Source organism: Budorcas taxicolor, chromosome 6 (genome assembly GCF_023091745.1).
Source record: "Budorcas taxicolor isolate Tak-1 chromosome 6, Takin1.1, whole genome shotgun sequence".
Taxonomy (NCBI): Eukaryota; Metazoa; Chordata; class Mammalia; order Artiodactyla; family Bovidae; genus Budorcas; species Budorcas taxicolor.
In genome coordinates, this window is record NC_068915.1 from 59,276,890 (window position 1) to 59,290,078 (window position 13,189).

The 13,189-nt window shown below is 33.3% G+C and overlaps 1 protein-coding gene across 1 annotated transcript in view; it reads left to right on the top strand.

The window, feature by feature from the left end:
• The window catches only part of UBE2K (ubiquitin conjugating enzyme E2 K), a 69,665-nt gene that overhangs the window by 34,040 nt on the left and 22,436 nt on the right, over positions 1 to 13,189 (top strand). The window contains exons 2-3 of the mRNA XM_052642072.1: positions 7,698 to 7,791; positions 12,231 to 12,289. Coding sequence (XP_052498032.1) covers positions 7,698 to 7,791; positions 12,231 to 12,289 — 153 coding nt within the window. The remainder of the gene's footprint in view (positions 1 to 7,697; positions 7,792 to 12,230; positions 12,290 to 13,189) is intronic.

The window sequence follows — 13,189 nt, forward strand, 5'->3', positions numbered from 1 at the left end:
TTTACTGTTGTGATAATATTAAAAAAATTAAATTGCTTTGTAATACCTTAGAATGAAAATTTGTTTATGGCTTTAGGTTATGTTAGAGAACATTGCTGTTAATGCTTTTACCACCAGTACCTATTTGCTTTGCAGATAGTGGGTACTCAGTAAATATTCATGAAACTAGTAGGTTCAGAACCTTAATTATTCTGCATCTAGATTGTGTCAAGTGTGATGACAACAGTCCAGAAAGTAAAATTTTAATGGCACGCTGTTGTTGTAATTGGAGAGGCTACTACTTCCTGGTTCTCTGGAGCTGCACTGTCCAATACTGCACCCACTAGCTATGTGTGACAATTTTTCCTTCAAATTAAAAAAAAACAAACTACTCTTTTGAATAATTCAGTGATTTTTAGTATATTCACAGGGTTGTGCAACTATTACCAGTATCTAATTCCAGAACATTCTCATCACCCCCAAAACAATCGTTACCCATTAATAGGTTCTTCTCATTTCCCCGTCCTTCCCCAGAAACCAATATTTTACTTCCTGTTTCTGTCAATCTGCCTGTCACCTGTGGCTTTGGAACACTTGAAGTGTGGCCGTTCCAAATCGAAATGTTTTGTAATTGTAAATTAGACGCTGGATCTTGAAGACTTAGTAGTATAAAATGTGAAATGTCTCCGAAATTTTAATGACATGTTAAAGTGATAATTTTTAATATGTTGGAAGTAAATATTAAAGTTAATTTCTCCTGTTTACTCTTACTCTTGTTAATGTGATTACTACAAAATTTAAAAATGGTTTATGGAACACTCTCATACCATACATAAAAATAAACTCAAAATGGCTTTAAGACTTAAATATAAGACACAATACTATAAAACTAGAAGAGAACATCGGTAAAACATTCTCTGACATAAATCATATCAGTGTTTTCTTAGGTGACGTCTCCCAAAGGCAAAAGAAATAAGAGCAAGAATAAACAAGTGGGAACTGATCAAATTTATAAGGTTACATAGCAAAGAAAACCATAAAGAAAGCAAAAAAACCACCTATGGACTACGAGGAAATATTTGCAAATGATGGAGCTGACAAGGGCTTAATTTCCAAAATATACAAACAGCTCACTAACAACAACAACAACAAAAACCCAATTTTGAAAAATGGATAGAAAACCTAAAGTAGCCATTTCTCTAAAGAAAACATACAGATTACCAGTGGGCACATGGAATGGTCAGCATTGTTAATTATTAAGAGAAATACGAACCAAAACTACACTGAAGTATAACCTCACACCAGTTAGAACTGGCCATCATTTAAAAATCTACAAATTACAAATTTGTAGGAGAGGGTGTGGAGAAAAAGGAACCCTCCCTTATATGACTAGTGCGAATGTGAATTGATGCAGCCACAATGGAAAACAGTATGGAGGTTCCTTAAAAAATTGAAAATGGAGATGCCATATGATCTAGTGATTCCATTCCTGGGCATGTATCCAGACAGAACTATCGTACAAAAAGATCCATGCACTCCAGTGTTTGTAACAGCACTGTTGGGTTGGCCAGAAATTTGATTCGGTTTTGTGTAAGACGGCTTTAGTAGCGCTTAGACGGCTTTAGTAGCGCTTAGTTGTCTTTAATTTGAAACATTTTAGATTGTATTGTGACAGTTGTCATATCAGTGTGCATTTAAAAAAAATCAAAATTGGTGAATTTTTGTGTAGCCATTTTAATATTGAAGATGGAAGAAAAAAGTAACATTTTCAATATATTGTGCTTTATTATTTCAAGAAAGGTAAAAATGCAACTGAAAGAAAAAAAGATTTGTTCAGTGTATGGAGAAGGTGCTGTGACTAATCAAATGTGTCAAAAGTGGCTTGTGAAGATTCTGGCTGGAGATTTCTTGCTGGCCAATGCTCAGTGGTCAGGTAGAGCAGTTGAAGTTGATAGCAATCAAATCAAGGTATTAATTGAGAATAACCAACATTATGCCAGGCTGGAGATAGCCAGTATATTCAAAATACCCAAATCAAGCATTAAAAATCATTAGCAACAGCTTGGTTATGGTATTAATCACTTTGGTTTGGGGTATAGCATAAGGTAGGCAAAAAAAAATTTCTTGACCATATTTCCACGTGCAGTTTTCTACTTGTGAGGAAAACATTCTGTTTTTGAAACAAATTGTGATGGGTAGTGAAAAGGGGATACAGTACAATAATGTGAAGCATAAATAGATTGTGGGGCAGGTGAAATGAACCACCAGCAACCACATTAAAGGCTAGTCTTCATCCAAAGGTGATGTATATGGTAGGATTGGAAAGGGAGTCTTCTATTATAAGCTCCTTCTGGAAAACCAAATGATTAATTCCAACATGTACTTCTCCCATTGAGACCAACTGAAACCAGCACCCCACAGAAGTGTCTGAAATTAGTTAACAGAAAATGCATAATCTTTCATCAGACTAACTCAAGACTGTCTGTTTCTTTGTTGACCAGGCAAAGACTGTTACAGCTTGGCTAGAAAGTTCTGATTCAACTGTTATTTTCACCAGACCTTTCACCTTCCGATCTCCATTTATTTTGGTCTTTACAAAATTCTCTTAATAAATGTTACAGTTCCCTGAGACTGTAAAAAGCACCTGGAAGTTTTTGTTCAAAAAGATAAAAAGTTTTGGGAAGATGGTATTATGAAGGTGCCTGAAATATGGCGGAAGGTAGTGAAACAAAATGGTGAATGCGTTCAATAAAGTTCTTGGTGAAGATGAAAAATGTCTTTTATTTTTACTTAAAAACTGAAGGAACTTTTTAGCCAACCCAGTATTTACAGTAGGCAAGACCTGTAAGTGCCCTTGATGTCCATCAACAGATGAATGGATAAAAGAGATGTGAGACACATATATGTGTACATACACACACGATGGAATACTACTCAGCCATTAAAAGAAACAGTGCCATTTGCAGCAACATGGATAGGCCTAGAGATAATCATACTAAATGAAGTCAGAGAAATATCATTTGATACCACTTACAGGTGGGACCTAAAAAAAAAGTTACAAATAATGAATTCCCTAGTGGTCAAGTGGTTAGGACTCTATGCTTTCGTTGAGGAGACCCAAGTTCAGTCCCTGATTGGGAAACTAAGATCCCACAACATGCATGGCATGGCCAGAAAAAAAAAGCAAATGAACTTATTTACAAAATAAAAACAGACTTACAGACATAGTGTACAAACTTACAGTTATCAAAATTGGGGGTGGATAAATTGGGAGTTTGGGATTAGTAGATACAAGCTGCTGCATATAAAAAGATAAAACAAGGTCCTACCATTTAACACAGGTAATAACTATGTTAAATATCCTGTAATAAGCCACAATGGGACAGAATATGAAAAAGAATATATATCTATAGCTGGATGATTTTGCTGTATACCAGAAGCTAGCACAACATTGTAAACCAACTATATACCTCAATTTAAAAATATACAGTCACTGAAAAAAACTGGAAAAACCACATTTGTGGTTTATGTTCTATTTCTGTTGGACAGCCCTGGTCTAGAATTTGTTTTTTGTAAGTACCGCTAATGCATCCCCATGGCCTCAATTTCCCATTTTTCTTAGTTTCTTAGTTTTTCTAGTCTCTCAGTTTTCATATCAGCCCTGCTTTGGAAATATGACATGTCCTAAGCTTCAGGTTTGCTTAGAAGGTAGAAATCTTTTTTCTTGAGCCCTGGAACAGTAGGGAAAACATAAGTTATTTATATTAAATTATGAGAAAATAATGGCAACTGTTAAATCTTTTAAGCCTCATTTCCAACAAATAAGGAAGCATTGAATTTTACATTTATTTACATGATAGTAATAAGCAGTGTTCCTGAATTTGGTAATTGTGATTTGTCTAGGGAACAAACTAACTTTTTTAAATAGCATATGAGAATTATCAGTAACTTCAGGGGTCATTTAGAATTATATTTGCTTATCTGGAATTTGGATTTAAATTGTATTTTAGAAAACTTCCCTCAGAATAAATAGAAGAGAGGCTAATGTGATAAATTATCCCTTTAAAGTACAGTTTCAAAGTTTTCTGCTCCAGCATCATCATCAAAAGTCAACATATTGCAGTGTTAAGTGACTACTGTACATTTAAGTGTTTACTGTTTTGTTGGCATTATTAGTACTGTATTCATTAAATTCCCCCATGACTGTATATGGTAGGTCCTATTATGATCTGCAGTTGACTGAGGATGAAACTGAGGTACAGAGTGGTTATTTAACTTGCGCAGAGTCAGGTAGCTAATGAGTTTTAAACAGGTTAAACAAAAGTAGCTTTATACTTTGTGCTTTTGTGATAAAATATTTCAATTTTTAGTTTTTCACAGGAGAATGTAAGCTCCAAGTGGGCAAGAGCTTGTTTTTGTTACTTAGTTGTTTCACTGACATTTAAGATATAATATGTAGTAGATCCCAGGAAGTATTTGAAAGAATTTTGTGATTTTGATGTCAGTTCGTCAAGAGACTTGGTTTTGAGAATCTACCAGAATTGCTTTAAATTCTGCACTGTTGCTTATTATCAGTAATGTTCGTTCATACATCAGATTAACTTCAGTATTATGTACTGTTTTGCATACTTCATGCATGTTATATCAATAAAATAGTTTATTTAAAAATTGTTTATTAGGAGCTGTGGCTTCTTTTCATCTCTTTTCCTTCTATGTGTTGGAAATGTATTGGAGCCACAAGGAAATGTCAGAAAAATCAAGACAACTAGAGGCTCCATTGTATGTTTAGATGAGTTAGGAGAAGAAAGTATAGTAAAGCACCTTCCAGCTGTCCTCAGAGAAAATGTATAATGATAGCAGCATTCTTTAAGGTTTTATCCAAAAGCCTCAGCCTCTCTGGTTGTTTTGGTCATTAAAATTTAGAAACACGTAATTTTATTTTTAGAAATTACAGTTTCCATTCTTAGTTTGAAAACAGGCCTGTGAAATAAATTTTATAATACAGGGCTTGAAATCAAAGGTTTTTGTAATTAATATTTTTAGGGGAAGGGTATGTGTGCTACTTCTATCCAGGAAATTTTCATTTAATTCTGAAGTATATTCTCATTTTATAATAAAATTGAGAGTTAGATGGTAAGTGACTTACCTGAGTTAGCATCATAAGTAACTGGCAGAACTGGAAATTAACTCCTTTCTGTCTGATCCAAAAGCTATGATTTTTAAAAATATTGTCTGTCATTTTGCTATTTTCTTTCTCCCATATAGTTCTGAGTCTTAAAGTGGGATTTTAAGTTAGTTTGTGTGGGCAGTGGTCTTGGAGTTTTGGATTGTGAAATACTGGATGTTTGCATTAGAGTATGAATGTAATAAAGAATAATTGGCATGATATAAAAATTAAGCTGTGAAAAATCTTCATCTTTAACTTTCCAGAAAAACCGACTCTAGAACAGAATACTTCTTTATAATGGGATTCATCATGGTGATGTATTTTCTTAAGCTTTTGTAGTAAATTTTTATACACAAAGTTTTCTTTCCCTGGAGTGAAAAAAATAAGACCCATTTTTCTCTGAGTTATAATTTGGGGGGAAATGAGGACAGAAATAAGGACAGAGCTATGACAATTAATAATTCTTTAGCATTTTACTGATCAGACAATTGGGGCAATTTGCAGGGCAACTTTCTAATTTGTTACTGCTTTCTACCCTCCCCTAAACTTTAGTGTAATAGTGTCCTTTAGTATCCTGCGGTTTTAAGGTTATTTACTTCTTTGGGGGAAGCAGATATTGTGGGGTGCTATAGAGAACTTTGAAAGCATTCATGATTTGCAAGATCCATTTACTCTTTTGTTTTCCTTAGAAGTCTTAGGGGAGAAAAATAGATTCTGTAAGTTACACTTTTGGCTTCTTAAATTGGTTAGTGAACATCTAATACCACTGATTTTCATTTTAACATTCTTCATTCCTGTGCTTACTCAACAAAGTATTTTACCATTACTAAAGTTGTACATTTCATCCTCTTCTGCAGATATTAAAGATGATAATGACTTTTTTTTTTTAGGGCATAGGAAGAAGTTCCCTATTATGCATATTTATAATTAAATCTAATTTGGGGGTAAAATTATCTTCAGAAAAATATGAAATACTTTAATCTCAAATGCAGAAATGGTTGTGAATCTAATTTTAGTTAAAATGCATAAACTAAGATTTTTAATCCTATATTCTTATTAAAAATAAGATAAAAGTCACATAAAATCTTTAAAATTTGGGTTTTAAAGTTATATTTTTTCTGTACTTAACATTCGATACTAAATTGTTTAGAAAAAGTGAAAATGATGGTATCTTCTTTTGGGATGGTGGCAGTTAAGGACTTTAAAATAATCTTACATTTTTCCATCTAGTAAGCAAGATTAAGAGGTATGTTCAAAAGCAAAAATTTTCTTTTGAAATCTTATGGGGCTGTCTTTTGTAAGAGTACATGTGTCACTTAGGTATAAAGTGTAAAGTACAAAGTAAGTTGTTGTTTAGTTGCTAAGTTGTACCTGACTCTTAGCGACCCCAGGGATTGTAGCCCGTCAGACTCCTCTGTCCATGAGATTTCCCAGGCAAGAATACTGGAGTGGGTTGCTGTTTCCTTCTCCAGGGACTCTTCCCAACCCAGGGACTGAACTCGAGTCTCCTGCTTGGCAGGTGGATTCTTTACCATATGGGAAGCCCCACAAAATAATTAAATGTAGATAAATATTTAAATCCTAACCAAAAAATGAAAACAAAACCTGTATTTTGAGGAATTATGGTTTTAAAAATTGAGAAAAGGGGAGGATTGTTGTGTTAGGTGAATAGACCAGTCAGATACTAGTGAAGGTTACAAAATCTAAGTATAGAGCCCATTTGCAAGCAAGTACATGTGACCACTGAAGTGAATCCCCCTGGAGGGTTTTCTGAATCACAATCATTATTCTCTATGAGAATGGATTGTTAAAGATCATTGAGAGATTGAAGTGATAAGATTGATACGACAGTACTTTGAGAAATGTACAAAATATAGTAGATGTAGATAAATATAATACAAAAATCTGTTTTGAAAAGTAAGTAATTGCCATTGAAGTAAACTAAGCAAAAAAACAGATTGAGGAAGGCATTGGAAGATTCTAGTGGGCATTTAGGCTTCAGGAAATTGTTTGGAAAGGGATTAACTAGACATGGCTTTCATCATCCTGCTTGATGGTGTAATATTTTCAGTTAACCTATGCATCTAGAAATTTAAATGAGAGTGTATAGCCTAAATGAGTTATAATGACCCTGAATTTTCTGTTTATCTCTAACCCATGTAGCCCAGGGTATCAAATGGCAGTGTTCGTCTATAGACGAATAGAATTATCACTTTGGATCTAATACACATGAATTTGGCAGGTATAAAATAGGTGTTAGCTAGTTTTCTCTAAACAGTCCTATAATAAAGTCAACAGGACATTGTACTATTATTCAAAATGGCGTAATGTCGTTAAAAACATTGAAGTTAAATTTTGTTAGTGTTTTTGTTTTAAGTATTCTTCAGATTGGCTCATTACATTCTTGAAAATTACAGAATATTATTTTTACTAGAGTAGATAAGCTTATGAAAGAACGGGTTTCAAAAAATTTTTATAGGTAATACTTTAATAAAAATAGGTTTTTTTCCTTGCTGATATAACTAACATTTATTTTCTGTTTATTTTTAAGACGAGCAAAAATCAAATTAAAGTAGATCTTGTAGATGAGAATTTTACAGAATTAAGAGGAGAAATAGCAGGACCTCCAGACACACCATATGAAGGCAAGTACTTTTTTCTGTATCAAAATATTGTGCGTATTAGAACTTATCTGAAACACTAAATCAGAATAATCTTAAGCATTTATAAGCTATGTGGAAGGTAACTTCATTTGGCTTAAGGATATATACAGCAGTTTTTAAATAATAAATTTAGATACTTATCTAGACTGATTTTTCTTACTGAATTTTAGCTAACTTTTTTCTTTTCCCAAAACAGATTTAGTAGAGCTTAGCTACAGGTAATATTATGTTAGAATTTAACAGTGTAAAATTAAATTTACAACTAGCATGTTAAACATTTAACTTACACGAACTCTCAGTTACCCTTCATATGGTATCTGTAACAAACTTGGTCTTAAATTTCTGACTTATGTTTATTTTTTAAAGCAAAGTCCCTCTTCCCTGTTTGTCATTTAGCGTGTAATTCACTCATATGACTTTATACAGGCTGTATTCCAAATATTTAATTTTCTTTATTCAGGAAAGCTTTAAGTGATCATTTCAAGGCATATAGAAAAGAAAGGAGGCAGCTTTCCTGAACTCTGTTGACATACTAAGTCTTTATACTTTAGACCATGGAATTGGGGTGGTAAGATAGAGAAAGAAGCTTTGTAAGCTTTTTATTCACTCATTAGGCAGATCTTCAGTAGTGAATATTATTATATATTTGAGTTTATATGGTATAGCCAAGATTCTTGCATATAATAGGCATTCACATATTTGATAGAAGTCATGTAATATTGTTTGTAGTAGCATTTATTGAGTTCTTATTTTGAGGTTTATGTGTCTTTTCTCATTCAGTCCTTAAAACATATCTTATGAGGTAAGTACGGTTATCACTGTTTCACAGATGAAGAAACTTAAGCTCAAGAAAGTTAAGTAACTGTTTAAGTCATCTAAGCTGCACAGCTGGGATTTGAGTCTCTAATAGCCTTTGACTCTAAAGCCTTTTTTTCTAGTCTCTTTCTGCTCTTGAATAAAACAGGATTGATTGATTGTTGGAAGTGGCAATGATGTCTCTTTTGAATGTAGTGGTTCTATAATTCTGTAATGAACAATAACTTTAAGTTTTTCAGAAGAATTAAGTGTCCTAGACTATTTTTCTGTTTTCATTTGAATTTTTAAAGGCCCTAAAATATCCTTAGCACATTCTACCAAATCTGAAATGATAAAATTTTATTTTTTGTTTTATAGTTCATATGAGCCATTTCTAGACTTACTTAATTTTTTATAGTACCTCCTATATGCCAGGCCTCATCTGGATTCTTTCATGAATGACTATTCTTGAAGTCCTTTTGACAGTTGTTAGTTGGAGAAGAGATCTTGAGTTATCTTGCAAAAATCAAGTTCGTCCTTAGTAGCATATGTTATTTATGATATACTAGCTTCTTCTGAAGGCATACATTATAAATATTCTTGAGTTAGTTTTTTTTAGGTTGTTTAGATGTGTTTTTAAAAGATAGTAGGGCATTATCACACTGCAGCTCTTCCAGTAAATTGATATTTATAAACAAGAGAGCTCCTGAACTAGACAGAGAGTTTGTTCCCTTCTTAGCAACTCTTAATAAAGGTACATGAAGTTTTTAAAAATTGGACAATACATACTTACTTGCAGGATGATTAAGTTATAACTATACCATATTCATCAGTTAGAAACAAGCTTGATCATTTTTAAGTGCTTATTTCTTCTGCTGCTGCCACTGAGACATTAATGTTTTATAACTTTAGTTTTAATATGCTTCTTGGATATGTATTTGAAATAGATTAATTTAAATTATATTCTCATAAAACTATTGAAGAGAAGTTCATTTTGTTTAAGAAAAGCATCATTTGAGGGCATTAGCTTAGATACTTTTTTTTGCAACATGAATGGAATAAAATATTTTGATAATGTGTATCTCAGGGCTGTTGATAAATTTTGAGGGTTTTTTTTTTTTTTTTTTAATCTCAATAGCTAAGGCAAAAGTTTACATGGGAAAGTTAAATTGTTAATAGCCATCATTAAGAAATCAGGCAGCTATTTTATATAGTGTAGAAAGTAATCAGATTGAGTTAAAATGACCATGTTATTGTATATGTTACCTCAGTTTTCTTCTTTTGCCTTAATGGCTCAGTGGCAAAGGAACAATTCAGTTCTTGAGCCTTTCTCCCTAAGAGCTGTTTTAAATTTACGGAGTCATTCTTGATGTTTTAAAAAAAAAATCTCACTGCTACCCCAGCTTCCCTTTGGACTAAGTTAAATTTAAAGATTATAGATGTTTAATATTAAAAGCTGTTGTTCAAGAAGTAAATATTTTATAGTGAAAGCTGTTACGATAGTAATGTAGTTATTGAATATTATAAAGCCTTCTTAGTTGTGTTGTTCTGATACACATCAAATAATGTTGCGGTTAATGCTGTATTGATTATATATTGAAGTTGTCAAATAATGCAAGACAGAGCATACTAACAGCATATGGAGTAGAAATAGGATTTGGGGGACTCTAGGGTCCGGAAAATCCCACAGACGGAGGAGCCTGGTGGGCTGCAGTCCATGGGGTCGCTAAGAGTCGGACACGACTGAGTGGCTTCACTTTCACTTCTCACTTTCATGGCATTGGAGAAGGAAATGGCAACCCACTCCAGTGTTCTTGCCTGGAGAATCCCAGGGACAGGGGAGCCTGGTGGGCTGCCGTCTATGGGGTCGCACAGAGTCGGACACGACTGAAGCGGCTTAGCAGCAGCAGCAGGGTCCAGCATTATTTCTGTAGTATTTCAGGGCTCTCATACTGCTCCTAAGAGATTGTTTTGGACATTCAAGAAGGAAGAACCTTATATGAAAGGTTATAGAGACAGTAATTTGAAATTTAATGGAAAAAAGTAAAGTTCATAGGAGGAAAAAAGACTGTACATATTACTCAGGCCAAATTTATTATACCTACATTTGAAGCTAACATTTATAACTCTGAACATAAAGTTATCTCTGTATACACAAAAATTTCCTGAGATCCTCTTCTCTTGGCTCTTTTTCTTTTGTTTCTTTTTGGCTTCTTTACTTCCTGTTTCACTGCTGTCACGTGCTCTGTGCTTCAGGCATCTAGTTCTACTTGTATACCAGTCAGTCTGAGAGTCTATTAAAAAGAATAAGCAAGAAAAGAAGAATTGGAACCAAAAAGGGGCGAAGAAAGTGGTACCAAGTGAATTACTCTTTTCATTCTCGGATCCGCATTCATTTATTCCTAACAGTGAAAGAAGTGAAGGATATACTGAGGATTGAGTGTGTAGAATTTTGAAATCGATAGTGTTCCTAGTGCACAGTTACTATTTGTATTTTGTTACTTTTTATTAGGGAAAATTTCAGATACATACACAAGGCAAATAGTATAATGAAACTTCCATGTACTCATCAGCCAGCATTAATAACTATCAATTCATGGCCAGTCTTTGATCTAATTTGCTTGATTATTTTGAAGCAAATTCAAGACGTAGTTTTATATATAACTATTTCACTGGCACAGTTTTGTTTGTTGTATTTTGGAATGGTAAATACTCTATGTTAATGGAACATAAAATTTTAGAATTAGAAGTTACTTTAGAGTTTGGACTCAAATCCAGTCTGAAGTCCAGTGCAAGACTCCCCCACTTCAGAGTTTCCTGAGGGGCAGTTATCCTCCCTTTTAATATCTTAGTATGGAAAGCTAGATAAACTTTTTTAAAAAAATACCCTGTTAGCTGCTAGTTGCTCAAGATAACTTCATACCAGTATGTTGCCTACTGTGTATATATTACTGGTTAGAACAGTCTTTTTGTGAAGTTTTGCATTTTATATACCTATTTAGAGGAAGAGAGTAGGTTTTTGTCTTTTTGCCTACCTCTTGTCTTATTGTTGAATTTTGATTTTTAAATTTTAACAAAAAGCATTGGCATTTTATGTCCCAAATAAAAGTTTGGGACAGTTTCACATTTGAGAGAACCAGCTTGATATAGATTTTTTCAGTTTATGGCATAATCTGTGTATCTTTATTCTCTGTACCTTCTGTGCGTTTATACTTCCCTATCTTCTTTCCTTTTTTCTTTCCATTTTTTTGTCTTATTTAGCAGCTTTTATCAGTGTGGACTAAAGGAAGCAAAAGCAAATAGAACCTGTACTCCATAATTGTTCCAGTGAAGTCTTTGGCGTTGGATTGTCTATAGATTTAATGTATTCATCCATCTCTAGTCTGATTATTCACTGATAAGCTAATATCAGTTGTATAAAATGGGTATTCTGTATGCTTTAAGTGACTTTTAAATTAAAAACTAGTAATATTTTGTCTGTTTCCTTTTTGGGTTTCAACTTTAAAGTGAATCTGTTGTAATTGAATATAAAATAGTATATGTTTTGAAAAGTTCTATCACTGTATTTGGCTTCACATATTTGAGGCAAGCGACATTCTTAACTTTCTGTTTTCCCCATTTTTTAGGAGGAAGATATCAACTAGAGATTAAAATACCAGAAACATATCCATTTAATCCCCCTAAGGTATTGTAAGCCCATTTTTATGCATGAACTATATTTCTTGGTTCATTTAATTAATACATACTTTAGTATTTATTAAAATTACAGATTTTGTGTGTGTGTGTGTTTGCTTTGTAAGTTTGGTGTGGACAAGGTTTCAGGTAATGGCAAACAGTTTGCTTCTGGAATTAGAATGAAAAGCAAGCTTACTTAGAGGCAGCTAGTAATGTATTTAGACAGGAACAAGATCTATATCTGACAGTGCCTTAAATTCTAGGTCTGGAAAAACTTGCAGTGTCCCAAATTTAGAAAATCGTAAACATTTTTATTTGCCTCAAAGAAATATATATATGTGTGTGTGTGTGTGTGTGTGTGTATTTTTTTAAGGGAATAGTGTATTCTGGATTTATTCAGCATTTATTTGAATGCTTTGTGCCAGTATAGCAGTAAATAAAGCTTTTACTGTCCTTGCTGTCATAGAGCTCATGTTCTAGTGGGATGAAAAAAATGAACAAATCACTGCAATAGTGATAAATGTTAAAGAGGAAACAGAATAACCTAGGATTGTGTATAACAAGTGGAACTAACCTAAACTTACATTTTGACTGAACTGCTTCCTTTCCGTCTTTCCTTTTACTGTCCTCACCATTTTAGTTTAGGCTTTCAGCCTTGTTACTTCCCCTGTTTTGCCTGTTACTTAATCCCCATTTCATTTTTGCCGCTACTGTTCATTCTTTGTAGTGCTGTACTGTAAATCTTCCTAAAGTGAATTTTTGATCATGTTTCGTTTCTTCTCTTTCCTTGTTAATAGTCTAAACTCTTTATAGTGATGGGCATTTAAAATCTCCTATAACGTGCCTCTGTGGTCTTTTCCACTTTGACCCACAAAATCGGTTTCATTTTCCAACCTAGATTATTTGCTGT